The sequence below is a fragment of the Protopterus annectens genome, chromosome 17.part0 (assembly GCF_019279795.1).
Source record: "Protopterus annectens isolate FY-2018-M chromosome 17.part0, PAN1.0, whole genome shotgun sequence".
Lineage (NCBI taxonomy): Eukaryota > Metazoa > Chordata > Ceratodontiformes > Protopteridae > Protopterus > Protopterus annectens.
The window spans coordinates 350,159,372-350,185,998 of NC_056751.1; the positions used below are offsets into that span (position 1 = coordinate 350,159,372).

The following is a 26,627-nucleotide window of genomic DNA, read 5'->3' on the forward strand; positions in this document are numbered from 1 at the left end:
ACCAAGACTTTTTTGTGTGAAGTATGGCCACAGGAAACATAGAAATGGTGGTGGCCAGGAACCCTAGAACTCTCAGAAATTCCCTGGCTGTTATAGGGGACAAAGGAAATGAGTGTTAAGGCATTGGGAGGAGGGAGGGATGCCAGCATAGGCACAGTCTAGATCCTGCTCCCTACAAAAACATGGTCCTCAGAAGGAGCCAGAAAAGACTTTTTGAAGTTTATTGTGAACCCTTGGCTTTGCAGAAGAGAAATGGCAAAATGAAGATTTTGCAATAAGATCTCTGGAGAGGATGCCTGAAACAGGTCATTCAAGTAAGGAAAGACTTGGATCCCCTGAAGCTTGCAAAAACGCAATCACATGCGCGAGGCATTGGGTGAATACCATTGGGGCAGTAAAAAGGGCAAAGCAGAAAACTGAGAATGCCAGGAAGCAACAAAGAAACATAACAACTTCCTGAAAAGGGGATGAATATGGATATAGAGATAAGCATCCTTGAGATCTACAGACACCATATAAACCAGAGGAAGCAAAAGAGGGAACAAAGTCTGAAGAGACAACATTCAAAAAGAGGGGAACCTTCACAAAAGTGTTTATTTGAGAGAGGTCTAGAACTGGTCTTCAAATATCCTCTCTTTCCTGGGTACTAGAAACATCCTGGAGTAAAAACCCCTCCCCCTTTGGGACACAGGAACCTCCTGAATAGTATCCAGAGTCAAAAGATCTGTAAGCATCCTGGAAAGAAAGAAAGACAGCTGTTCCTGAGGAATTCCCATAACAGGGGGAAGAGATTTCCAGACCAGGAAATCATCCTGGCGGATAATGGACAGAACCCTAGGAATCCTGAAGAAAGAGGAAAGTGACTGGGAAGAATAGGAGAGTCAGACGGCACCTAGTTTATCAGGAAAAGGAGACTTCTGAGGCACAGAAGTCTGAGTAGCCTTCATCACAGGAGGAGCCCACTTGCTACTCTTTTTACCCTTAGAGGAGGACAAGATTGCCTATGAACAAAGTCTGGCTTATTGGGGTAATTTTTCTGAAATTTAGGCACAGGAGAAACAAACACATGTTTAAGTTCCTGTAAAGCCTTGCCGTTATCCTGAAGGGACTTAAACAAAGCAGCAGCAGCAGCTTCACCAAACAAGTGTTTATTATCTAGAGGAGCATCCATCAACTTAGCCTAAATATAAGGCAAATGTTGAAGCCGAAGCCAAGAATACCTCCTCATCACTGACCCAAAAAGCATCAGCCCTAGAGGAAGCATCTGCTGCATCACAATTACACTTGATAGAATGACGAGACACTGGGGAGGAAGTCCCTAGATTTTCTTCAGAGTCTGGAAGGTCAAAAATCACCTGACAGGCCTGGGAAAGGACAGCCAACAAAGTACCTGGACATGTGGGTCTGATAATTAACAGCCCTAAAAGCCAACTTAGCAGAGGTATAAACCTTCTTGCCTAGCCTTTCCAAAGTTCTGCTATCTTTATCAGAAGGTAGCAACTTAGCAGAAGGAAAGAAATTGACATTGCTTATCAGAAGCTACAAAGACCACTGCGGAGTTGGCAGAAGAACACCTGTACAAGAATTTCCAGTCCTCAGGCATCCTATAGAACCTATCATGTTTGTTGGGGGCAGGGGGCTGAGAGGCATTAGAAAAGGCATCCAACAAAGCAGCCAAAACAGGAGGGGCAGCAGAAGGAGGTCTTGGAGAATCCATGTGCAGTAGCTCATTAATACCTTTTTTTTTGCATCTCAGAAACTTGAGTGAATCCCATTTAAAGAACTCCATCATCCTAGAGATTGTGTCCCCAAAAGAAATTGCTGCAAAGGGAGTACCAGGACTAGTAGAGTCCTCTTCCTCTGATCCATAACCCAAAGGAGAGGGAATCTGGGAGAAGTAAGCAAGGGATTCCTCATCTGAATTCATCTCCTCCTCCGAGGAATCTTGCTCTCTGGGTCTCAATGGGTCTCTTAAGGGGGGTAGAGGACCAAGGGGGGCTGGAACAGAAACTCCATGAGAAGGTTTTAAAGCCATTAAAGCACTAAACAACCCCTGAGTGAAGTACTGCCATTCACTCTGTGGATCCTTAGGAGCTGGAGAAATATGTTTTCTGCTTTTTCTTTAATAGGATGTCTGCCTTATAAAATTTAGAAGGCTCCGATCCCGGACAGCATTCAATAACTGTAGTAGGGACTTCTTCTCTGACTAAAATTTAAGTAACACCCCTAGGGCCCTTGGAGATAATCAGCAGCAGGTCCCCCTGGACATCTGCAATACCTCCTTGGATGTGCCTAAGGTTGGATCCCCGCTAGCCTCCAACATGGTCGTGGCAGAAGAATCCAACGATTAAGTTGGGCAAAACTCAAGGCTTTCACTCGCCGCGGGAGAAATTTCCGGAGGAGGCTGTACAGCAGGAGATCCAGCCTAGATTTTTTGGCCTTCTTCTTCACACATGGGTGCCCCTCTGAGTGGGAAGTTCCCTCCATCGTGTCTTTAGCAAGAAGCTAAAGACGCTGATTGTCAACATAAACAACCAAAGAAGAAAGCCTACTATGAAGGGTCTTGGGAACAAAGGCCTGACAGATGGAACAGAACATACAGTCATGCGAAGAGCCAAGGCAAAACAGACACTGTTCGTGATGGTCTTTATGGAGAATCTGTCTCCCACACTGGCATTTACCCTTGCTGGATAACATAAAAACCCACAAGCAATAATATAGTAAAAGAAAGACAGGACAACAAACCCCAATGGGGCACTTATCTGTAATGGTTTCGTGAACCAGCAACGGAATGAGCATTCAGACTGATGATCAAAAGATGGCATTCAGATTGGTGGAAAAGAAATTCTGTGGATGATACATCTGGACATCACCTTTATGCCCTACTCTGTGACAGGAACATATGAGTGATGTACAGTGTACTGTAAAAGCAACCTAAAGGCTTTGGTACACTGGCCGGAAGTCGGGCAGCCCTTGGCAGGGGATCCCTAGCGTAATGAATACTGCAATAGTAAAGTGGAAGGGCATCATTTTATGCTTTGTTGTAAGCTTTGTGAATTGACAGGATCGGTTTGTCAGTAAACTGGTGGACTGGAGTTATCATATGCTGCTTACGGTAGGGAACTTTTCAGGGCGCAGTTTGTCAGTAAACTTGTGAACTGGAGTTATCATATACTGTTTACGGCAGGGCATTTTTCAGGGGGAAGGACTAATCCGTGTGTCATCTGAAGTTGAGAGTAGTTGAGGTAGCTCAAGCTAATTCAGGTGCTTGAAGGTGGAGTACGGCTTGTTGGGAGCAAATGTGGCTACTTTACTATAGCTTTGCTGTAGTTTAGTGGTCAGGTTGGAATGGAAGTTGGTGAAAATAGTAGAGGCATTCAGACGTGTAGGCAGGTGGACGTTAATCTTATCCAACTGTTTTCAGTCAGCTATTGTTTGGCTCTATATAGCTGACATAACTTTTGATTTTTTTTTTTTTTTTTTTTTAATTGTTTGTTGGATGTGAACACTGAATGTCATGAAGTTGTGTACTATAATCCCAAGTAATTTAGTACTGAAGATTACCTTAATATTTGTGTTACTTGCAGAGTTCACTTGAAAGAAAGTGTTGGATTTGGTATGAGACTTAAGCATGAAAAGGAGAAGCTTTGCCTTTTTGGGTTTAGTACTGGGTCTGATTTTGCTAGCTAGTTTTCTATGGAGGACAATGAATCTTTTGTAAAATGCTGGAAAAGAGTGGGATCTTGTGGAGCAGATAAGGTTTGCAACATTGGTGTACTGAACTAGTTTGCTGCGTTTTCAAGCAGTGTGTAAATTACTGACAAATATATTGCACAGGAGTGGTCCTAATATGAAGCCTTAGAAAACACCAGTAGAGACAGGTAAAAATGTTGAGATGCTAGACTGACATTTATCAGCTTAAGATCTGTCAGACAACCAGCTTAGGAACCAGGACAGACAGGAGTAAGATAGATCAAGAGAGGCTAACTGATGGAGCAGTTTATTATGCGAGAGAGTGTCAAAGCCTTTATAGAGGTCCAAGAAGAGGGCAGAAACAATATTACCTGTATTATGGCTATGATCAACACTGTTACAGAAGTCTAATAGTTCAGCAGTTGTACTGTGCTTTGGTCTGATCCCATACTGAGTAGGGGAGATGAGGTTATTGGTAAGAATGTTGTTGAGGACAGACTCATTTCTCTAAGATGTTTGATCGGGGTAAGTATGATTATGGGTCTAAAGTTGGAAAGATCAGTTGTTTCTCTCCCTTTTTGCAGGGATAAGATAAAGTATTTCTTTCATAGGAAAGGAACAAAGACTGTTGGATGGATCTGTTAATGATCAGTGAGAATGGGTAGGCAATGGCATCTGCTCTCATTTTCAGGTATTCAGCGGGTAAGTTATCTGCAGCAAGGGTAGTAGGTTTGAATTTTTGGAGGTGCTTATTAATAACAGACATTGAGACAGTGTTGTTGGCGAAAGTGTTATGGTTGCCACTGACTTGGACGTTAAGCTGGGGTGAATGGTTGGTGTCTATGTTAAGAAGTGACTTTATGGTTTTGAAGTCGGAGTTAAATAATGAAGCAGTACTGTCTGGGTGTGTGTCTAGATAGGGATTGGGCTGCTCTATTCTACTAGGGGCTACAAGTTTTCTGATGGAGCTCCAGAAAGTAACAGGAGTTTTTTGTGGATTGCTTTGAGGGTTAAAATACTTTTGAAGGTTAAAATAATGATTATTTTACCTTTTTTAACTTTTATTATGGTTTGATTGAGATGTCTAAAGTTCTGGAGATTTTGTTGCATTTTGTTAACTTGCCATATTTTCCATGCCTTATCCCTATCCTGCACTAATATTTTGGTTGTTGCAGGCAGCCAGGGTGCAGTGTTTTGTCTAACTCCCTTTCTGCATATGGGTGCCAGTTTGTTTAGAACATTAAGGAGGGTAATATTAAATAGGTGGACTGCATCATCTACGGGAATGGTTTTGTGAGTACTCCAGTTTATACAGGAAAGAATGTTAAGTTTCTTTATTAAAGTTTGTTAGATTTTGCACTTTTTTAAAAACTTTTTTCTTGGGTTGATGAGTTGTCTTATTATGGGCAAAGAATGGTACATGATCACTACATTTATCTGGTAAGGTGCCTGCCTGAACATGACAATTTATTAGGTTTGTTTGTTAAAAGCCAGTCTAGTATTGAATTTTGACTTGTTGACGCTGGCAGCAGTATGAATTATTCACAAGTAACCATATAAGTTTAGTAATACTGAGGCAGAGCCACTCTATGTTTAAGTCACCCAGGATTATTGTTTCATAGTATATATTTGATGTAGTACAGGAGAGGACATTTTGATGTAGTCCAGGAGAAGACATTTTCTAATGTGTTTGCGCAATCATCAAGTGGGCTATATACAGCTATGATACAGAGGCTTTTCTTGTCATTTAGTCTTAGAAAGGAGATGAATATCTCAGTTTTACTGAATGTGAATGATTACTTGGGTAAAGAGTGAGATCCAGGATTGCAGAATTCATTACAGCCAAGTCAAAACCCTTTTCCCTTCCTGTCAAGTCTAATATATATATATATATATATATATATATATATATATATATATATATATACATAAAATTTTAATCTAGTGGGCTGATTTCATCATCTTCTCTGCTTGACTGTGGCCAAGTTTCAGAGATTGCTGGGATGTCTGGAGCAAGAAGGTCAACAGTTTTGCTTCTGATGCTGATATAACAGAATTTTAGTATTGGCTGATCTGTAGACTGAGTATGTTGGTGTGAGGGTTGAGAACACTCAGGCATATGTACACTAAGCCAAGGGTTATGTTGAATATCATGCGAGAGTTGAATTTGTTTAGAGTAGCAGGCATAGGTTAAACATTAGTTATATTTTATTTGGGTTCTGGTATGCGTTTTGGCATGTATAGGTAAGGCTGCAAAAACTGGACATTTAAAGAAATCTATGTAGGAGTTACTATAGAGTTTTGGTGACATACAGGGAATGCTGGCAGTAATATTTTTGTGCAGTATTAAAACAAATCACTGGAGAGAAGGTGGATATGGCATGAGGAGGAGTGTCAGAGTATTAAAGCTAGTATGAAATATTTTATGAGTAGGTAATATATCTTGTGTATCATAACACAGTGGAGGATTGCTGGGGATGTGAATAAGGACAGGGAGAGAGATTGTAGTTGATGGAATTAGTGCAGGGAAATTGGACTGGGGTAATTTTAAGTGATTAGATTTGCCTGAGGGGGAAAAGGTACATTGGGAGGTATATTTTGTACAAAGATAGGTCAACAAGAGAGGAGTTACAGCTCTAAGATAAGTAATATAAGAGGGGTAGGATTTGATAGCGGAGTGGGGAAGATGGATTAAGTTGTGACCATGGGGGGAGGGTGCATGTGATAAGTTAGTAAGTATAAAGGAGGAAAAGATGTTAGAATGCTTAATTGCAGACTTATGGTTTATGAGTTTTGTGCATGTATTATTGTAACTGGGGTATGCCTTATATCTGTATATACCTTTTAGAGGGGTAGGAAGTAGGCGGAGTTCCAGGTGAAGAACAGGTCCTACAAATGTAATGATATGGGGATGGCTGGAGAATTAGGGTTGGAAAGGAAGTGGGTAACAGTACCCCAGCAGCACGAGGTAATCAATGCAGACATGCTCAGTGTGAAGACAGATGCATTCACTGAACAGGATTTCCTGTGAATTTAGTTTCACTTTCAGAGGATGCCTTCCGGTTTTTAGTTGCAGACTTCGGTAGGGGAGGGGTGGGGTGGGGGAAGCTTTGGTGCAAACACGCTACTGTCCAAATAAGGCATCATCATTCATCATCTAACCTAGTCAGTACCGTCAACCAGAAGACTTTACTATAATGCAGACATTTGTGCGCACAACTTAGTTTTAATATGTATCAAGTTTTGACAGTAGCTAAAACAGTTACGTCATTTCATACATTTTCTTTCACATCATTTAGATCAAATATCATGCAGCTTTTTTACCATTTAAACATTTATTTAGACTACTTTTAAAAATCTGATACATTTTTAATATAGTTAAGTTCACGTTTAATACATTTTGCTTTTGAAAGAACAAGAACATTCCTACTGCAGTTACTTTTAGCATGTTTCCCAGCAACATGCAGAAATACAGTATACTACACATTTTCATTTCGTTTTTTTCTTTAATACATTTGCAGTGAAGAATAAATCACATTTCTAGAGTTAAAGCATCCATTTTTTACACAAATTTCTCTGAAGCACAATAATTCCAACAGGGTGCAGATGAACCACATCTCCTCTGAGAACAATACTTCTGCAGTTTCAGGCATATGGGCTCTTGAAGGCAAATATATTTCTGCTCCTCTTCAATTACATTTCTTCCGTTCTGACAGGTGTTTTCTACTTTCTGACACCATAAGAAATGGCATACATATTGGAGATGTGGTGCAGTCTCCAACCAAACTGATTTTTCTAGAACTGATGCATACCACATGACATGTAAGTCACTGTAGCTAGCTCATCAGCCTTAAAGCTATTTAGCCATACTGGATAAAATAATCCAATGCACGTCTTGTACCTATGTTGGTTCTAGTCTACAAATTCCCCTTTATATCTATACTTTTATTCAGTTTGAATGTGCAGCCATTCCTTTGTCTCTGTTCATGACAGTGCTATCACCTTGTTTTGTATCCAGGAAAGTATTTCATAACAGTCTACTGAATATCTGGGCCATACCTGAAAAATACCATTTGTGTTCAGCAGATTTATCCAACAGAATAAACAAATCAACTTTTTCTAGAAGCTGATAACCCTCAATCATGCAACAGTTAATATCACAAATATGAGCTTATACTTAGTTGTTTAATATTTGTGTCTATCACCGAATAATGCAGTTTGATACTCTTTCATATTACCTAACATGATCTTGTTTGAAAAACAGAATGAGCTGTCTCTTAAAAATAGGAAAACTTACTGTTTTCTGAGACCAGCAGCAAGTACCATGGCGCTGTGGTGGTTAAAACGTTTAATAATGGCCGCATTGCTATTTTCCTTTACAGATTTCAAGTTGGAAGTAGAAGGTGCAGAAGAAATTCCATAACCCTGTAAAGATTCATATAACTAAAATCAGTGACATTATGTACAGTGATTTGTACTGTCATAGAAAAGAGCAGTTATGTACTGCCTATAAACTGTTATACTAAGTACTCGCCACAAAAACAGATATTGCAGATAGACTCTGGCAATACAGAAAAATGTTAAGGAGCTTATTATGGCCCTGCAAGATCCTTTCAGCCAACTTCAAGCATTTAGAAACAAAGGACATCACCTTAAGACAGTATGTGAAACCCTGTACATAGTCTATTCATCTTCCCTCAGGTTGTTTTTCTGTATGCAAGGTGCTTTCGGGTTAAAGAAGGAATGGTTACACTGTTCATGACAATTTACAAACCAATTCTTGATCCTCAGAGACTAATTAAGATCAAGGTTAAGGAAAGAGATAAAACCCTGCCTAATTAAGTTACAATGAGAACATTACAAGCTACTTATGTGAAATATTCAACATAGCAGTGAAACTTAGAGGTTACACACTAGTAGGAGAGTCTGACTTAATAAACTTGGGCTGTAAACTTTGGATGTAAAAGCGGGCCAGAGGAAGAAGTGTGATGGCAGCTGCCATTAGGCCTAACACTTTCAGGACCAACCTGGCTTGAACCTTTTTGCTGAATAGGATGATCCGAACTTGATTTTGGATATCCAGGATTCTTTGATTTGTTAGATTTGCTGACATCCGCGTAGTGTCTAGATCTGCGCCTATAAAGGTAATAGATTGGCAAGGCGATAAGGAAGACTTTTCGAAGTTGACAGAAATCCCTAACTGACTGCAGAGACGTAGAGTGTAATCCCTGGCCCGGAGAAGTTGATGCCTGGTGGTGGCTGTGAGGAGCCAGTCGTCTAGGTACAGAAACACCTGGAATCCCTGACGTCTCAGGTGAGCCGTGACCGCTGCCATGCATTTGGTGAACACTCTGGGGGCTGTGGTGAGACCAAAGGGCAGGGCTCTAAATTGAAAATGACTGGTCCCCAGCCGAAAGCGGAGAAACCTTCTAGAGCGTCTGTGGATTTTTATGTGATAGTACGCATCCTGAAGGTCTATACAGCACATCCAGTTGTCTTTGCCCAGAAAGGGCAAAATCGATTGAAGTGTGACCATCCGAAATCTCGTCTTTTTGACAGACTTGTTTAGTCTGCTGAGGTCTAATATTGGTCTCCAGTCTCCTGTCTTTTTGGGGACCAAAAAGAACCTTGAGTAGATTCCGGATTCTAAATGGCCTGCTGGAACTGGCTGGATGGCCCTTTTCTCTAGAAGTTTTGAAACCTCTAGCTTTGCAATTTCCCTTAGACCGGGTGGAACGTCTTGAAGGGATCCTTTCTGAGGGAAGGGGCTTTTCTCGAAAGGTATTCTGTAACCCTCGGATATGATCGACTGTACCCATTTGTCTTGAGAAAGGGAAAGCCAGGATTCTGGGTACAGTGACAATCTCCCCCCGACTGCCTCCAAGGGTGGGCAGTCGGGCAACACCTCAGGGATGCTGGAAGGGCTTGTCAGAGACAGGCTCTCTGCTGCCCTGGTTCTGCGGACCCCCTCTGCCCCTAGGGCGGCGTCTGTTGTTATTACCCTCTCTGCCTCTGGGGGTAAACTGACCACGTGCATCAGGCGTGACTCCTTGAGATTTTCGGAACCACATTTTCCCTCCCTTCTGACCTTTGGGGTAAGGTCTTGAAGGGGTGGAGAAACGGACTCCTACGGCAGAAAGAGTCTTGCCGTCTTGCTCGCACCTGGTCAAAGTGTCCTTCACTTGAGGTCCAAACAAAGTTGTCCCATCGAAGGGAGAGTTCGTGAAGGACGCCTTAAAGGGGTCTGCAAAATTGCAAAGTCGCATCCAGGACTGACGTCCGAGAGCCACTCCTGTGCCTGCAGCACGCTCCATCGGCTGCATAAGAAATGAGCCGCATGGAGGAGTTAGTTATGGAATTTAGGATTCCCAGCTGAGAGGCAATCTTCTCTTGAGCCCCAGCAGCTGATGGATCCTGTACCACCTCACCCAATTCCTTGAGGATATCTCTTTGAAGTCGGGTGAAGTGACATAGATAATTCAGCGAACGCATAGCAAAGGTCGCTGAGGAAAACATCCGCTTACCATACCTGTCCATGGTCCTAGACTCCTTGTTAGGAGGATGGACTGGTACGGAAGGATCTGCAAGTTCCTTTTTGGTGGCGGCCGCCACCACCATGGCATCAACCGGGACACCTTTGGTGAGAAACTGTTTTTCAGTGGGGGCCGTGATAAATTTAGAAGGCCTCCTGGGGACTGGTTCCACAGAATCAGGAGATGCCCACGCCTTTCGAGCTATCACGTCCATGAGGGGGTCGAAAGGCGGAGACACCCAGGAGGTGGAGGGTCGAGATCCAAAAGCCTCCAGGTATACCGACTCATCCTCGGAGGGGTTAATGGAAGGCCAGTTCCCCCTCTGTTTGAGGAGTTCAAGAATGTCTGAAAAGGAGACATCCTCAGAGGGGGATCTTGGGGACCCCTTCGACTCATCTAAGTCGGTATCTGATGTCGTAGACTCAGGGGAGTCTAAATGCTTCCTCTTGCAGGTCCTCTTACGCGGGGGTTTCCCTGAAGGATCAGGAGAAACCTCGGAAGAGGAAGGTATTCCCAATGGGGAAACCTGGGGCGATGGATCTCTGGGTCTGGGAGCAAGAGAGTGGGAAGAGATATCTACAGGCACTGAAGAGGGAGGAGCTAAAGGGACCAACTGTTGACTGAGCTCGGGGGCTAGTACACTCCTCATCACCTCGAAGGCTCCCCTCCCGGGGAGGACCAAGAGCTCCCGCTCCGAGGAAACCGGAATCCCCGGCCCCACCGAAAGGGAAGGCTCCGAAGCAGATGTCGGTGCCGAGCTTACCAAAGCCGAAGCTCCGAGGGGGAGAACGGGGTCGGACAAGGGTCCGATGCCACTCGCCCCCTCGGAGCCGACAAAGGAAGCCCGATGACCGGATCCCTCCAAGGACGGTCTCAAGGAGGAGACAGGAGTCGAAGACGACGGAGCCAAAGGGAGTGGTATCGGCTCCGAAGCACCAACAGTCATAGTTCCAATAAGCTCTGGCTCCGAGCTCTGAAGGAGAGTCGAAGGAGGAATTTCTGGAGGGTGTGGAATAGCGGTCGTCTGCTGAGACGGGCTATGAAGCATCTGGGCCAGTGCCTGTGATTTCAGCAGTCTACTCACCACTCTCTCCAAGTCATGGTCTGAGAGTCTGGAAGACCTTGAGGATCGGCTCCAATGGCTCCGCTCCGAAAGTAAAGGAGAGGCCGGAGCCGAATGAATAGATTCCAACGACGGAGATCTGGATCTCTTTCTCGACGGAGCCATCGGAGCCGAAGAACCTTCGGTTCCAGTTGGAGCCGACAACTTGTCGGCTCCGAGCTGAGTCAGAGATGTGTCGGCTCCAGCCGGAGCCGACACAGGCATGGAAGCAAGAGTATCGGCGCCAATCGGCGCCGATACTGAATCTTCAGAGAAGGAAGGATCGGCTCCAGCCGGAGCCGATCTCGACTCCGAGGGAGTCGGATCCAAGGACGAAGGCTTGGACACTGAAGCCTGGGCCTTGGGAGGCTTTGAGGGCTTCCCCGAGCCGGACTTAGCCGGGGAGCTCTCAGGCTTTAATAAGCCCCTGAGAATGAGTTTGTTTCTACGTTCCTGCAGGACTCTCTGGCTGAAGGAGTGACAAATAGCACAGGAACCTGCAGGTGTAGGGGTCCCAGGCAGTAAATACAAGAAGTGTGACCGTCTGTCAGAGACATCTTCTGACAGCACGAGTCACACTTCTTGAAGCCTGAGACCCTAGCTTCTTTAGACATTACTGAGTGTCTACACACACACACACACACACACACACTATACACTCAGTCCAAAAAAAAAAATTAAACTAGTTTAATTAAACCAAGTACAGGGAAAAAAACACAGACACACACAACAAACCCTGACAGGAAAAAATATAGGAGGGGTAAGGACCTAAGGCCCGACTAGCTAAAAATATAAGTAAAGGGAACAGGACACTAACGGGAATAGGGCTAAGTGAATCGAGGAATTAACTAAGTAATATATATATAAAAATAAGGTAATGGGGTGGACTAAAGTCTTAGAAAAGGTAGAGAAAATTTCACTTACCAGGAGCTGGTAAAAAGTTACCTCATGAGCGAAGCGGCAAACGAGATCTGGGAAATCTCCGCCTTGCATCATGGGATATAGGGCTGCCTTGAGCTGGTTGAAGTGACTTTTGAGCTTAACAAGTGCAGAGTCGGAGCCGAGGATCGGCTCCGAACCCATCCAGCAAGAATGAAGGCGAGATTGACAACTTAACATCAACATTTTACCAAATTTTCTTCAAATATCCACTGTGCTGACATCAGTGCTCACATCAATACATGGCAGTCTACGTTCATCATCCACCAGGCTCTTATTGTCTTAAGTGCAATGAGATAGTTCACAGACTTTGGGGGGGTATCAGACAACTCTGACAAGTTCAGGAGAAAGGACACAGAGAAACTTACATGTTTTAGCACCCTAGTCTTGAAAATTAGATACTATGATGAAACAATCCCAAATCTTGCTTATTATGGGTAAACCCTTATGGAGGAGGAACAAAAAAGGAACTTAACATCAGGGCTAGACTGGGATAACCCAAAGATAAGCAATGCTAAGTCTGTTTTCAGCAATGCCTTCTTAAAGGAAGGTTAAATTCAGTTATTTCATGGCGAGTTCTAGTTTTAGAAGTTATATCCAATTTAAGCTTTAGTGAAAGCAGACAAATGTCAGCAAGGCACAGATGTAATTTACTAAAAATATTCTTGAAAACAGTAGTCAATCATGACTACTGCAATAGCAAGAATCTTCAGAGTATCTGCTACCTATTTACACAAACATCAAACAAAAGAAATGCAATTAACACACCCCTTACAGATGCATGACTCAGTCACTATCCTGTCCTTCAGCAAAGAAAACAAAAACTTGAAGGTCCTTCAAAAACTGAAGTACATCTTTCTGTCTACATACATAGTTGTATGCCTCTTTTCCTTAACTCCATTTCAGGACATAACATTTAAGCAAAGCTACCACAGGTTTGTTTTCAGAAACATTTTCTTTACAGGTTCATAGGAGATTATTAGGCTACTGGCCCTAGGGCCTTTATAAGTCTAGCCATGTTATATCCTTGTTCCCTTACTGACCAGGTTGTATGGTCTACACTTGCAGCGAGAGTCTATGATCAGCGCCAACTGCCCTTATCCAAGACGGACATAGGTGACACTCCCCTCCAGGGGAAAATTTACGGTCTACCATCCAGTTGTCTAAGTTACACTTAAATAGGGACATTGAGGAGCTCTATTTTATGTAAATTGGGAGTTTGTTCCGGAGGAGTGGCAATCTCTGGCAGACATATCTGTCTCTTCAGCCTGTCCTGTTAATGTTACAGGCTAGGTTAAGATCCCTAGAGTGAGTGAATCTTGTCCCATTTGACTTGTGGATGTGTAACATTTCCAATAGAGCAGGGTCAGTGACTGCTGTGTAGGCAAGGCACAAGTCGCCTCTCAGCAGCCTATGAGATACAGAGTATAGTGACATGTGACACTGCCTTCAGTTTGTCCATGTAGGTCATGTGCTATAGGGCCTGAATTTTCTTGGTGAGAAACCTCTGAGGTCCCTTCAGCTGCTGCAGGTGTCTGGACAGGTACATACAGAAGGGAGTGTTATACTCTATTAGTGGTCTGATGAGGGATGAGTGCAGGGGAGTTATAATATACTTATCTCTGGATGTGATGCCCTTACTTATGAGATGTGCAACATACAAGGCCTTCCTTACCACTGTGGACACATGGCGATTAAAGTTAAGGTTGCTATCAAACTGTGTTCTCAAATCTCTCACCACAGGGTTTGAGCTAAGGGGGCTACTGTTACTACTGTGGACTTCCCATTTGCCGAAAGGGATAACGTAATTTTTTCATGTTTAGTTTAAGTCCGTGGCTTTTGCACCAATCATTTGTCTGTGTAAGCCCTTTTTGTAGTATGTCACTGTTGGCGGACTCGGTGATTGCACACAGTTTGCAGTCATTGGCAAACTTGGTAAGTCAAAGGCCAACTACTTTTGCCTGGACTTCTGAGAAATAGATCCCAAACATTAGGGGGCCCAGCACAAATCCTTGCGGTACACCACTGGTAACTGGTCTGCTGGTAGAGATGAAATCCCCAACTTTGACTGTATGCATTCTGTTGGTGAGCCAGTTGACTATCCATCTAGTGACGTATAGGTTAACTCCAAGCTGGGTGAGTTTCTCAATGATGCCTGAGTGGGGAGTTATGTCAAAAGCCTTGGCTAAGTCAAGATAGGCTTTATGTACTGTTTTGTCTTAATCCAGGGCTTTGGTGACATTCTCAAAGTCGTCCACCTGATTTAATAAGCATGGTCTACCCTTAACGCAGCCAAATTGGTTCGGGTCAAGAGCTTGAAGGTCACCTATATCTTTGTTAAGGTCCATGACGACTTGCTCCATGGCTTTACAGATAAGGCTGGTTAGACTTATGGGTCTATAGTTCCCAGGGTCAGCTAATGGACCCCCTTAGGGCAAGGGAATTACTGCTGCTGTTTTCCAGTCTGCTGGGACAAAGCCAGTACTTAAGACTGTGGCTGAAGAGAGTGCCAAGTGTCTTGTTTTAGACATAAAAGGCTAAATATAGTTCTGCCAAACTAAGCAGCGGCACATCTGGATGCACCCAGCCAAACTGAAAACAACTGGTCTATGGTCCATGCCTTACTTTATACTACTGAAAACCTGACATCAGTCCTGAAGTGACAGCAACCAAAGCAGAAATACTAAGCCTCTGGTATTCGGGCCAGCCGAGGGCTACCCTGGCAGAGATAACCCAAATGTGATTACTGTAACAGTGAAACACGAAGAACACCTTTGATCTGTCATTAACATTTATTCAAAAGCAGTTTCAGCACCAAAGGGAGATGAAAAATCAAAATCCCTCTGTCAGCAGCGTGGACATGATACAGCAAACTATTATAAAAGAAGAAATAGCTTTATTATGTACCTTAAAGGTGCCCTTGCTAAAAAGAGGTGTTTCAAATGAATTTAGACTTCAGTAGATCAGAAGATGGGAAAGTTAGATTTTTTTGGATTCTGCCAGCACAGAAAAATGCGTCTATTATGTTATGTGAACTGAATATTAGACAAATGTTAAAAAAGTTAAACAAAGAAGACAGGCCCAGTTCTCTCTTTAGCCAAAGAATTAAAAAGCTAGACATGAAAGTGAAGAATGGGTAATTTGAGCAAGACCAAATGCAAGGACACAGAAGGGAGACCCTGCAGGTCTGATTCTGGAACATTTCAGAAAGCATCCTTTATGGTCTGGAAAAGACTTGAGACTCAAAGTTACATGGGAAAATTAGAAGTGATTAGAATAATTTTGACCTTGTTAGTTTGAGGTGTTTACAATTCTGACCTTGTGCTGCCTCACTCTTGCAATCACCTTCTGAAACAATGGCAAGGCATAAAGATCTTTCTTTTCCTTAAAAGAAAAAGGTGTCACTAGCAATACAGCTGCTATCTGGAAGTCAACAACAAAAAACAAGATTTAACGCCAAAAGGAGATGTAAACAGATCCAAGGTCTAGAAACCCGTTAGAAAAAAAAAAAAAAAAAGGTACACCACATATGGGGCACATAAGGCCTGCTAAGCGAATCTGCTAGCATATTTAGATACTCAAGAAAATGTACTGCTTTCCTCGGGTAGATAGTAAATGCTGGAAGTGGAATGGGAAAAGTCAAGTAAATGGGAATGTGCTTTTTGAGAATATGACTTGGCAGACTTTAAAAAAATCCCTACAGAGTACTCTGTCGAAGTACTGGGGAAGCAAATAATTCCACACAAGAAAATTATTCTTTGAGTTGGAACATAGGATCTGAATTGTCTAGATACAGTAAGGCCTTACTAAATTTAATGTTATGGAACTCAGAATCTAAACCAACTGCATTTGAAGTACTAAATATTGCAAAGGAGACAGAAAAACTACAGGTGGAATCTTTAGAAAAGTGAGGCACCAATTACACAGAAATAAATGGAATTTGTGGAAACAATAGAAGCAAAATATGTGGACGAGTGAGGTTTACAGGAAGGCAGAAACTGAGCAATTTAAGTTATGTTGCACTGAATAATAAAAGAAAACATATGTAATGTATGATGCATGTATAACAACAATTTTAGCATCATTTGCATTCTTTTCTATTAATGTATGTGTGCCTATGTCTAAAGTGGTAATTTAATAAAGGTATTTAAAAAAAAAACAGAATACTACAAGTGACCATGCTGAGAACTAATGTGCTACTATAACATTTGCCTCTGAGCTGCCTACACTGGAACTGAAAAGAATGCACCCTATCCTTTCTGCAAATACCATGCCTTTTTTGCGCGCACGTGTGTGTTTGTGTGTGTGTGTGTGTGTGTGTGTGTGTGTGTGTGTGTGTGTGTGTGTGTGTGTGTGTGCACATGTGTGCGTGTGTGTGGAGGGCAAGTTCTAAGGTATATGAGGGCTCCATTACTTCTCAGAATGTCTCATATGTCATTCACTGGCAGAACCATCCACATGGCTCACTTCAAAGTCCAAGAGGCTTTTCTAAGATGGGATATAGACAAACTAAGGTCCAGTCCTCCTCTTGCATTATCTGGAGTATATGCCCTGAACATCAGGTCTATGATGAGATTTAATGTACATCCTGACTCATCATTATACAAGTCAAAAGGACTTCACACAGCATGGAGAGGCTCAACCAGGGTTGCCATGAGAAAACACAAAGTACAGTTGTGTACCTACCATAAATGTAGATGTTTGAGATGTATTCACTGTTGCAGTCATCACAGTTGGGGTTATCCTGCTGGCAGGCTCCCCGCAGTCGGCCTGAATTCCAAAGTCCTGGTCCGACGTCGGTTGCTGTCGCCTCTTCCCTGACTTCAGTGCGCCACGGGTATATAAGATGCAGCCGACGCCATTTTCTTCAGTTTTTCTTACCCCAGATGTCAGGTGCCCCCAAAAGGGTACGCTAAAAAAATTGCTTATAAAAAGCATGCACTAAAATAAACATTACCTTCATCTACAAGCAAATACACCACATAGGTTGTATAGAATAGAGAAGTACAGATAAGTCCCAGCAAAGAAAGGGGGATGGTGGGTGGGTAACCTGGAGTGCAACAGTGAATACACTCGAACATCTACATTTATGGTAGGTACAGAACTGTACTATGTTCATCATGTTTCACTGTTGCAGTCATTACACTTGGGTTGAATCCCAAAGCTGAGGTTGGGCGGCTGGGTCTAAACAGAATTAGGAGTGGCTATGAGGCCCTGCAGAACTGCAGTGGCAAAGCCTGCTCTGGATTTAGAGTAAATAGGCAAGTGGTAGTGCTTAGTAAAAGTGTGCACTGAAGTCCAAGTTGCAGCCTCCAAAATATCCTTGGTTGGTACTCCTCTGAGGAAGGCTGTTGCCCTGGTAGAATGTGGTCTAATGCGTTTAGGCACTGATTTGCCATGTTGTGAATAGCAGAAATGAATGCAGTGTCCTATCCATTTTGAAATAGTCTGCTTTGAGATAGCCTTTCCTTGTGATGCTGCAGCATATGCCACTAAAGATTGCTCAGTCTTTCTGAAAGCTTTAGTTTTGTCCAAGTAGAAGTGGAGCTGTCTGTGTATGTCCAAAGAATGCAGAAGTCTCTCCCCTTTATTCTGTGGGTTTGGGTAAAAAGCAGGCAAATGAATGGTTTGGTTAAGACCACACTGGACACTACCTTAGGCATAAATGTTGGGTTTGTCCTTAGAGAAACCCTGTCCGGATGGAAGATAATAAAAGGTTCCACAGCCATTAATGCCTGTAACTCTGAGACTCTTCTTGCTGAAGTTATTGCTAAGAGCAGAGCTGTTTTCCATGATAAGAATTTTATCTCAGCTGTATTGGCTGGCTCAGAAGATGGGAAAGTTAGATTTTTTTGGATTCTGCCAGCACAGAAAAATGCGTCTATTATGTTATGTGAACTGAATATTAGACAAATGTTAAAAAAGTTAAACAAAGAAGACAGGCCCAGTTCTCTCTTTAGCCAAAGAATTAAAAAGCTAGACATGAAAGTGAAGAATGGGTAATTTGAGCAAGACCAAATGCAAGGACACAGAAGGGAGACCCTGCAGGTCTGATTCTGGAACATTTCAGAAAGCATCCTTTATGGTCTGGAAAAGACTTGAGACTCAAAGTTACATGGGAAAATTAGAAGTGATTAGAATAATTTTGACCTTGTTAGTTTGAGGTGTTTACAATTCTGACCTTGTGCTGCCTCACTCTTGCAATCACCTTCTGAAACAATGGCAAGGCATAAAGATCTTTCTTTTCCTTAAAAGAAAAGGTGTCACTAGCAATACAGCTGCTATCTGGAAGTCAACAACAAAAAACAAGATTTAACGCCAAAAGGAGATGTAAACAGATCCAAGGTCTAGAAACCCGTTAGAAAAAAAAAAAAAAAAAGGTACACCACATATGGGGCACATAAGGCCTGCTAAGCGAATCTGCTAGCATATTTAGATACTCAAGAAAATGTACTGCTTTCCTCGGGTAGATAGTAAATGCTGGAAGTGGAATGGGAAAAGTCAAGTAAATGGGAATGTGCTTTTTGAGAATATGACTTGGCAGACTTTAAAAAAATCCCTACAGAGTACTCTGTCGAAGTACTGGGGAAGCAAATAATTCCACACAAGAAAATTATTCTTTTGAGTTGGAACATAGGATCTGAATTGTCTAGATACAGTAAGGCCTTACTAAATTTAATGTTATGGAACTCAGAATCTAAACCAACTGCATTTGAAGTACTAAATATTGCAAAGGAGACAGAAAAACTACAGGTGGAATCTTTAGAAAAGTGAGGCACCAATTACACAGAAATAAATGGAATTTGTGGAAACAATAGAAGCAAAATATGTGGACGAGTGAGGTTTACAGGAAGGCAGAAACTGAGCAATTTAAGTTATGTTGCACTGAATAATAAAAGAAAACATATGTAATGTATGATGCATGTATAACAACAATTTTAGCATCATTTGCATTCTTTTCTATTAATGTATGTGTGCCTATGTCTAAAGTGGTAATTTAATAAAGGTATTTAAAAAAAAAACAGAATACTACAAGTGACCATGCTGAGAACTAATGTGCTACTATAACATTTGCCTCTGAGCTGCCTACACTGGAACTGAAAAGAATGCACCCTATCCTTTCTGCAAATACCATGCCTTTTTTGCGCGCACGTGTGTGTGTGTGTGTGTGTGTGTGTGTGTGTGTGTGTGTGTGTGTGTGCACATGTGTGCGTGTGTGTGGAGGGCAAGTTCTAAGGTATATGAGGGCTCCATTACTTCTCAGAATGTCTCATATGTCATTCACTGGCAGAACCATCCACATGGCTCACTTCAAAGTCCAAGAGGCTTTTCTAAGATGGGATATAGACAAACTAAGGTCCAGTCCTCCTCTTGCATTATCTGGAGTATATGCCCTGAACATCAGGTCTATGATGAGATTTAATGTACATCCTGACTCATCATTATACAAGTCAAAAGGACTTCACACAGCATGGAGAGGCTCAACCAGGGTTGCCATGAGAAAACACAAAGTACAGTTGTGTACCTACCATAAATGTAGATGTTTGAGATGTATTCACTGTTGCAGTCATCACAGTTGGGGTTATCCTGCTGGCAGGCTCCCCGCAGTCGGCCTGAATTCCAAAGTCCTGGTCCGACGTCGGTTGCTGTCGCCTCTTCCCTGACTTCAGTGCGCCACGGGTATATAAGATGCAGCCGACGCCATTTTCTTCAGTTTTTCTTACCCCAGATGTCAGGTGCCCCCAAAAGGGTACGCTAAAAAAAATTGCTTATAAAAAGCATGCACTAAAATAAACATTACCTTCATCTACAAGCAAATACACCACATAGGTTGTATAGAATAGAGAAGTACAGATAAGTCCCAGCAAAGAAAGGGGGATGGTGGGTGGGTAACCTGGAGTGCAACAGTGAATACACTCGAACATCTACATTTATGGTAGGTACAGAACTGTACTATGTTCATCATGTTTCACTGTTGCAGTCATTACACTTGGGTTGAATCCCAAAGCTGAGGTTGGGCGGCTGGGTCTAAACAGAATTAGGAGTGGCTATGAGGCCCTGCAGAACTGCAGTGGCAAAGCCTGCTCTGGATTTAGAGTAAATAGGCAAGTGGTAGTGCTTAGTAAAAGTGTGCACTGAAGTCCAAGTTGCAGCCTCCAAAATATCCTTGGTTGGTACTCCTCTGAGGAAGGCTGTTGCCCTGGTAGAATGTGGTCTAATGCGTTTAGGCACTGATTTGCCATGTTGTGAATAGCAGAAATGAATGCAGTGTCCTATCCATTTTGAAATAGTCTGCTTTGAGATAGCCTTTCCTTGTGATGCTGCAGCATATGCCACTAAAGATTGCTCAGTCTTTCTGAAAGCTTTAGTTTTGTCCAAGTAGAAGTGGAGCTGTCTGTGTATGTCCAAAGAATGCAGAAGTCTCTCCCCTTTATTCTGTGGGTTTGGGTAAAAAGCAGGCAAATGAATGGTTTGGTTAAGACCACACTGGACACTACCTTAGGCATAAATGTTGGGTTTGTCCTTAGAGAAACCCTGTCCGGATGGAAGATAATAAAAGGTTCCACAGCCATTAATGCCTGTAACTCTGAGACTCTTCTTGCTGAAGTTATTGCTAAGAGCAGAGCTGTTTTCCATGATAAGAATTTTATCTCAGCTGTATTGGCTGGCTCAAAAGGAGGCAGTGTGAGTTTTTCTAAGACAAAATTGAGGTCCCATGCAGGTATTGCTGCTCTCCTTGAAGGTCTTATGTTTTTGGCCCCCTGAGGTACAGCCTAAGCAATGGATGTGAAAAAATAGGTGGGTCCATATTGTAATGAGCTGAAATGGCAGAAGCATGGATCTTAATTGATGAGAAGGATAGGCCTTTGTCCAGCATCTCAGTTAGATATTGTAAAATCTGAGGAATATTTGGAACAAGCGTGTCAATTCCTTGTGTCTGGTTCCAAGCACAGAATCTCTTCCATTTTTCTACATAAGATTTTCTGGTGCTGGCCTCCTGGCCTCCAAAATAACATCCATAACTGCTTTAGAGAGAGGTGTATTCTGAATGGTTACACTATCCGCCATGCAGCTAGATTAAGGGTTCTGAGTTGGCTGTGCAGGATCTGATTGTTTTGTTGGGTCAGTAAATGAGGAATTTGAGGCAATTTCCAGGCTGGGCCTTGAGACAAGCTCCTTAGGATTGGGTACCAGTATTGGAGTGGCCAATCCAGGGAAATCAGTTTCATTTGTGGCTTCTCTTGTCTGACCTTTAGGAGTACCTTGGGGAGGAGAGGCAGTGGAGGAAAGGCATATACTGCAAGGTTGTCCCAGCTGAATGACAAAGCATCCACTTTCCATGCTTGTTTGTGATAAGTCCTTGTGCAGAATCTCTGATGTTGGCAGTTGTGAAGGGAGGCAAAAAGATCTATGTCTGGGCATCCCCATTTCCTTGTTATCATGTTGAAGATTTGTGGATCTAGTTTCCACTCATGAGGATCCATGAGGTTTCTGCTTAGTTCGTCTGCCAGAGCATTTGTTTTTCCTGGCAGGAATTGTGCTTGCAGGTGTACTTGGTAAGTCAATGCTGTGTTCCACAAAATCATGGCTTGTCTGCAGAGGGGGTAGGAATGTGTGCCCCCTTGCTTGTTTATGTACCACATGACTGTGGTGTTGTCCATCTTTATCAGCAGCTGTCCTGGATGAAGTAGGTCCTTGAAGGCTGTCAGGGCATTTTGTACAGCTAACATCTCTTTTTGATTGATGTGAAGATGCCTTTGGCTTGCGGGCCATGTGCCCTGAATACATTTTCCTGCCATGTGGGCCCCCCAGGCATAATCTGATGCATCTGTTGTTAGTGTTTGCCTGGTTGTGGGTAAAGTGAATGGCTGTCACTTGTTGTGGTGACAGACCTGTGCCCACCATCGAAACTCCTGTTGCAGGCAGGGAATGAGTGTAATTAATGATTCCAGGTTGTGGCAATGTTGAGTCCAAACACTTTTTAGATACCATTGTAGTTTCCTCATATGCAGTTTGGCATATGGAATTAGTAGAATGCAGGATGCCATGTAGCCCAGAGCCTGCAGAATTTTTCTTGCAGATAACTGGGTCTTTGTTGCCATGCTTTTGAAGTAAGAAGTCAGTTGCCTTTGTTTGTCTGGCGTGAGATAAGCCATCTGAGCAGTTGTATTTAAGCTTGCACCCAGGAATGTTATCTCTTGAGAGGGTACTAGTTTTGATTTCTTTTCGTTTACTGTGTACCCTAGGAAAATTAGTAATCTTTTTACAAATGCCAGATGCTTTAGTAGAATGCCTTTGGTCTCTGCTTGAATAAGGCAGTCGTCCAAGTAGGGATATATTTGAATTCCTCTTTGTCTGCAGAATGCAATTACTGGTGCCAGGTATTTTGTGAAGACCATGGGCGCAGTAGATAAGCCAAAGGGCAGTGCAGAGAATTGGTAGTGCATTGAACCAGCTATGAATCTGAGGTATCTTCTGCAAGATTGTCTGATTGGGACATGCAGGTATGCCTCTTTGAGGTCCAAAGTTACAAGCCAAGCCTTCTTGCCCAGCATGAGCAGAAGCTGCTGCAGAGTCAACATTTTGAATTTTGGAACGTCCAGAAAAGTATTTAGAATAGGCAGGTCCAGAATTGGTCTCCATTCTTTGTCCTTTCTTAGTACTAAGAAAAGTCTTAAGTAAAATCCTTGCCCCTGCTCTTGTTGTGGCCCTGGCTGAATAGCCCTCATGTCCATGAGAGATGAAAAGTACAGTTTTGTACCTACCATAAATGTAGATGTTCGAGTGTTCACACTGCTGCAGTCATTACACTTGGGTTATCCTGCCGTCAGGCGGTCCCGCAGTCGGCCAGAGTTCCAAAGTCTTGGTCCGGCGTCGGTTGCTGTCGCTTCCTCCCTGACGTCAGTGCACCAAGGGTATATAAGATGCATCCGACGCCATTTTCTTGCCCCAGCTGTCAGGTGCCCCCAATAGGTAGGCAATACATATTGCTAATAAACAATATACATATAAAATAAAAACAATACCTTCAGTTACAAGCAAATACACCACAAAGGTTGCATAGGATAGAAAGGTACAGATAAGTCCAGCTAGTTCAGAGAGGATGGAGGGAGGGTAACCTGGACTGCAGCAGTGTGAACACTCGAACATCTACATTTATGGTAGGTACAAAACTGTACTATGTTCATCGTGTTACACTGCTGCAGTCATTACACTTGGGTAGAATCCCAAAGCTAAGGATGGGTGGCTGGTCTATAAAGAGTTAGGATTAGCTATGAGGCCTTGCAGAACTGCAGTGGCAAATCCTGCTCTGGATTTAGAGTAAAGAGGCAGGTGGTAATGCTTGGTAAAGGTGTACACTGAACTCCAAGTTGCAGCCTCCAAAATTATCTTGGTAGGTACTCCTTTGAGAAAGGCTGTTGAAGTGGCTGTTGCCCTGGTGGAATGTGGCCTAATGGTATTTGGGACTGATTTTCCATGCTGTGTGTAGCAGTAACAAATACAGTGTCCTATCCATTTGGATATAGCCTGCTTTGAGATAGCCTTGCCCTGTGATCCTGCAGCATATGATACAAACAGTTGCTCAGTTTTCCTGAAAGCCTTTGTTTTGTCCAAGTAGAAGCATAGCTGCCTGTGTATGTCCAAATAATGCAGAAGTTTCCCCCCTTTATTCTGGGGGTTTGGATAAAAAGTAGACAAATGGATGGTGTGGTTAAGAGCCACACAAGATATCACCTTTGGCATAAAGGTAGGGTTTGTACTTAAAGAAACCCTGTCCTGATGAAAAATTATAAAAGGTTCCACTGCCATTAATGCCTGTAGCTCTGAGACTCTTCGTGCTGAAGTTACTGCCAGGAGCAGAGCTGTTTTCCATGATAAAAATTTTAGAGTGGCTGTATTGGTTGGCTCAAAAGGTGGTAGGGTCAGTTTTTCCAAAACGAAATTGAGGTCCCAAGATGGTGTTGGTACTCTCCGGGGCGGTCTTATGTTTTTAGCCCCTCTGAGGTACTGCTTTAGCAAGGGATGAAAGAATAAAGGAGGATCCGTCTTGTAATGTGCTGAAATGGCAGAGGCGTGGATCTTAATTGATGAGAAGGATAGGCCTCTGTCCAGCATCTCAGTTAAGTATTGTAAAATCTGAGGAATGTTTGGAACAAGAGGGTCAAGGCTGTGAGTCTGGTTCCAGGCGCAGAATCTCTTCTATTTTTTGGAGTAAGCTTTCCTGGTGCTAGGCCTCCTGGCCTCCAAAATGACATCCATAACAGCTTTAGAGAGAGGTATTGCCTGTTTGACTAATGTATCTGCCATGCAGCCAGGTTTAGGGTTTTGAGCTGACCGTGCAGGATTTGATTGTTTTGTTGAGGCAGAAGGTGTGAAATTTGAGGCAAAATCCATGGTGGGCCTTAAGCCAAGTTCCTTAAGATAGGGTACCAGTGCTGGCGTGACCAGTCTGGAGCAATCAGGATCATCTGTGATTTTTCTTGTCTGGCTTTTAGGAGTACCTTTGAAAGGAGAGGCAGTGGCGGGAAGGCATAAACTATTAGGTTTCTCCAGCTGAACAAAAGCGCATCCACTTTCCATGCTTGTTTGTGAAAAGTCCTTGTGCAGAATTTTTGTAGTTGGTAATTCAGTGGGGAGGCAAAAAGATCTATGTCTGGGCATCACCATTTTTGCGTTACCATGCTGAAGATTTGTGGATTCAATTTCCATTTGTGAGGGTCCATGATATTTCTGCTTAGATCGTCTGCCAGAGTATTTTTCTTTCCTGGCAGGAATTGTGCTTGCAGGTGAACTTGATACTTTAGAGCTGTGTTCCACAAGGTCATGGCTTGCCTGCATAGGGGATAAGAATGAGTGCCCCCTTGCTTGTTTATGTACCACATTACTGTGGTGTTGTCTGTCTTTAGTAATAATTGTCCTGGATGCAGAAGGTCCTTGAAAGCTGTTAGGGCATTTTGAACAGACAACATCTCTTTCTGATTGATGTGAAGATGCATCTGGTCTGTGGTCCACTTGCCCTGAATGCATATTCCTGCCATGTGTGCTCCCCAGGCGTAATCCGAAGCATCTGTTGTTAGAGTTTGCCTGGCTGTGGGTTGGGTAAAAGGCCGACCCTTGTTTAGGTGACATGCCTGTGCCCACCATCAAAACTCTTGTTGTAGGCAGGGAATCATTGGTATTACTGCTTCTAAACTGTGACAGTGTTGAGTCCAAACACTTTTTAGGTACCATTGTAATTTCCTCATATGCAGTCTGGCATTTGGTATTAGTAGTATGCAGGAGGCCATGAATCCCAGGGCCTGCTGAATTTTTCTTGCAGGGAGATGGGACTTTTTTGCCAGTAATTGAAAATATTGAGTTAGTTGAACTTGTTTGTCTGGCGTGAGGTAAGCCATCTGGGCCGTTGTATTTAAGCTGGTACCCAGGAATATAATCTGTTGCGAGGGCACTAGTTTTGACTTCTTTTCGTTTACTGTGTACCCTACAGAAATTAGCAACCTTTTCACAAATGCCAGATGCTGTAGAAGAATGTTCTTTGTCTCTGCATGAATGAGGAAGTCGTCCAGGTATGGATATATTTGAATTCCTTTTTGTCTGCAAAATGCAATTACTGGTGCCAGGCACTTTGTGAAGACCCTGGATGCAGTAGATAAGCCAAAGGGCAGTGCAGAGAATTATTAGTGTATTGTACCAGCTTTGAATCTCAGGTATCTTCTGCAATTTTGTTTGATAGGGACATGCAGGTATGCCTCTTTGAGGTCCAGAGTAACAAGCCAAGCCTTCTTGCCCAGCATGGGTAGAAGCTGCTGTAATGTCAACATTTTGAATTTTGGAATATCCAGGTAAGTATTCAGAATTGAAAGGTCTAGTATGGGTCTCCAGGCCTTGTCCTTTCTGGGGACCAGGAAGAGTCTTGAGTAAAATCCTTGTCCTTGTTCCTGTTGTGGTACTTTCTGAATAGCTCTCATGTCCATGAGGGCAGAAATTTGTTTTTGTGCCTCTGCCCATTGATTTTGTAGCAGGTCTGGCATTCCTTTTAGCCTTGGTAAAGTATGAAAGTGGAACCTGTAACCTTGAGACACAATATTCAGAACCCATTTGTCTTGGGTGATTGTTTGCCAGTTTTGAGAAAAAAGTGCTAGTTTTCCCCATAAGGGGGCTTCCAAAAGGGGCGTGCTTGGCGTACGAAGGGGAAAGTCATTGTGACCGTTTCCTGTAAGGTTGAGACTTGTCCTCACCTCCTTTTGGGGTTGAGGTGCCCCACTGTCGTTGTCTGTTTGAGCCTTGGGGTTGAGATCTGCCTCTTGGGTGTCTGTATCTGCCCCTCTGTGGCCTGCCTGACAATGGAAAGGACCAAT

General features: G+C 43.0%; 1 protein-coding gene across 1 annotated transcript in view; it reads right to left on the minus strand.

Moving 5' to 3' along the window:
- The window catches only part of GTF2H1 (general transcription factor IIH subunit 1), a 1,328,232-nt gene that overhangs the window by 651,548 nt on the left and 650,057 nt on the right, over positions 1-26,627 (minus strand). The window contains exon 9 of the mRNA XM_044059405.1: positions 7,991-8,118. Coding sequence (XP_043915340.1) covers positions 7,991-8,118 — 128 coding nt within the window. The remainder of the gene's footprint in view (positions 1-7,990; positions 8,119-26,627) is intronic.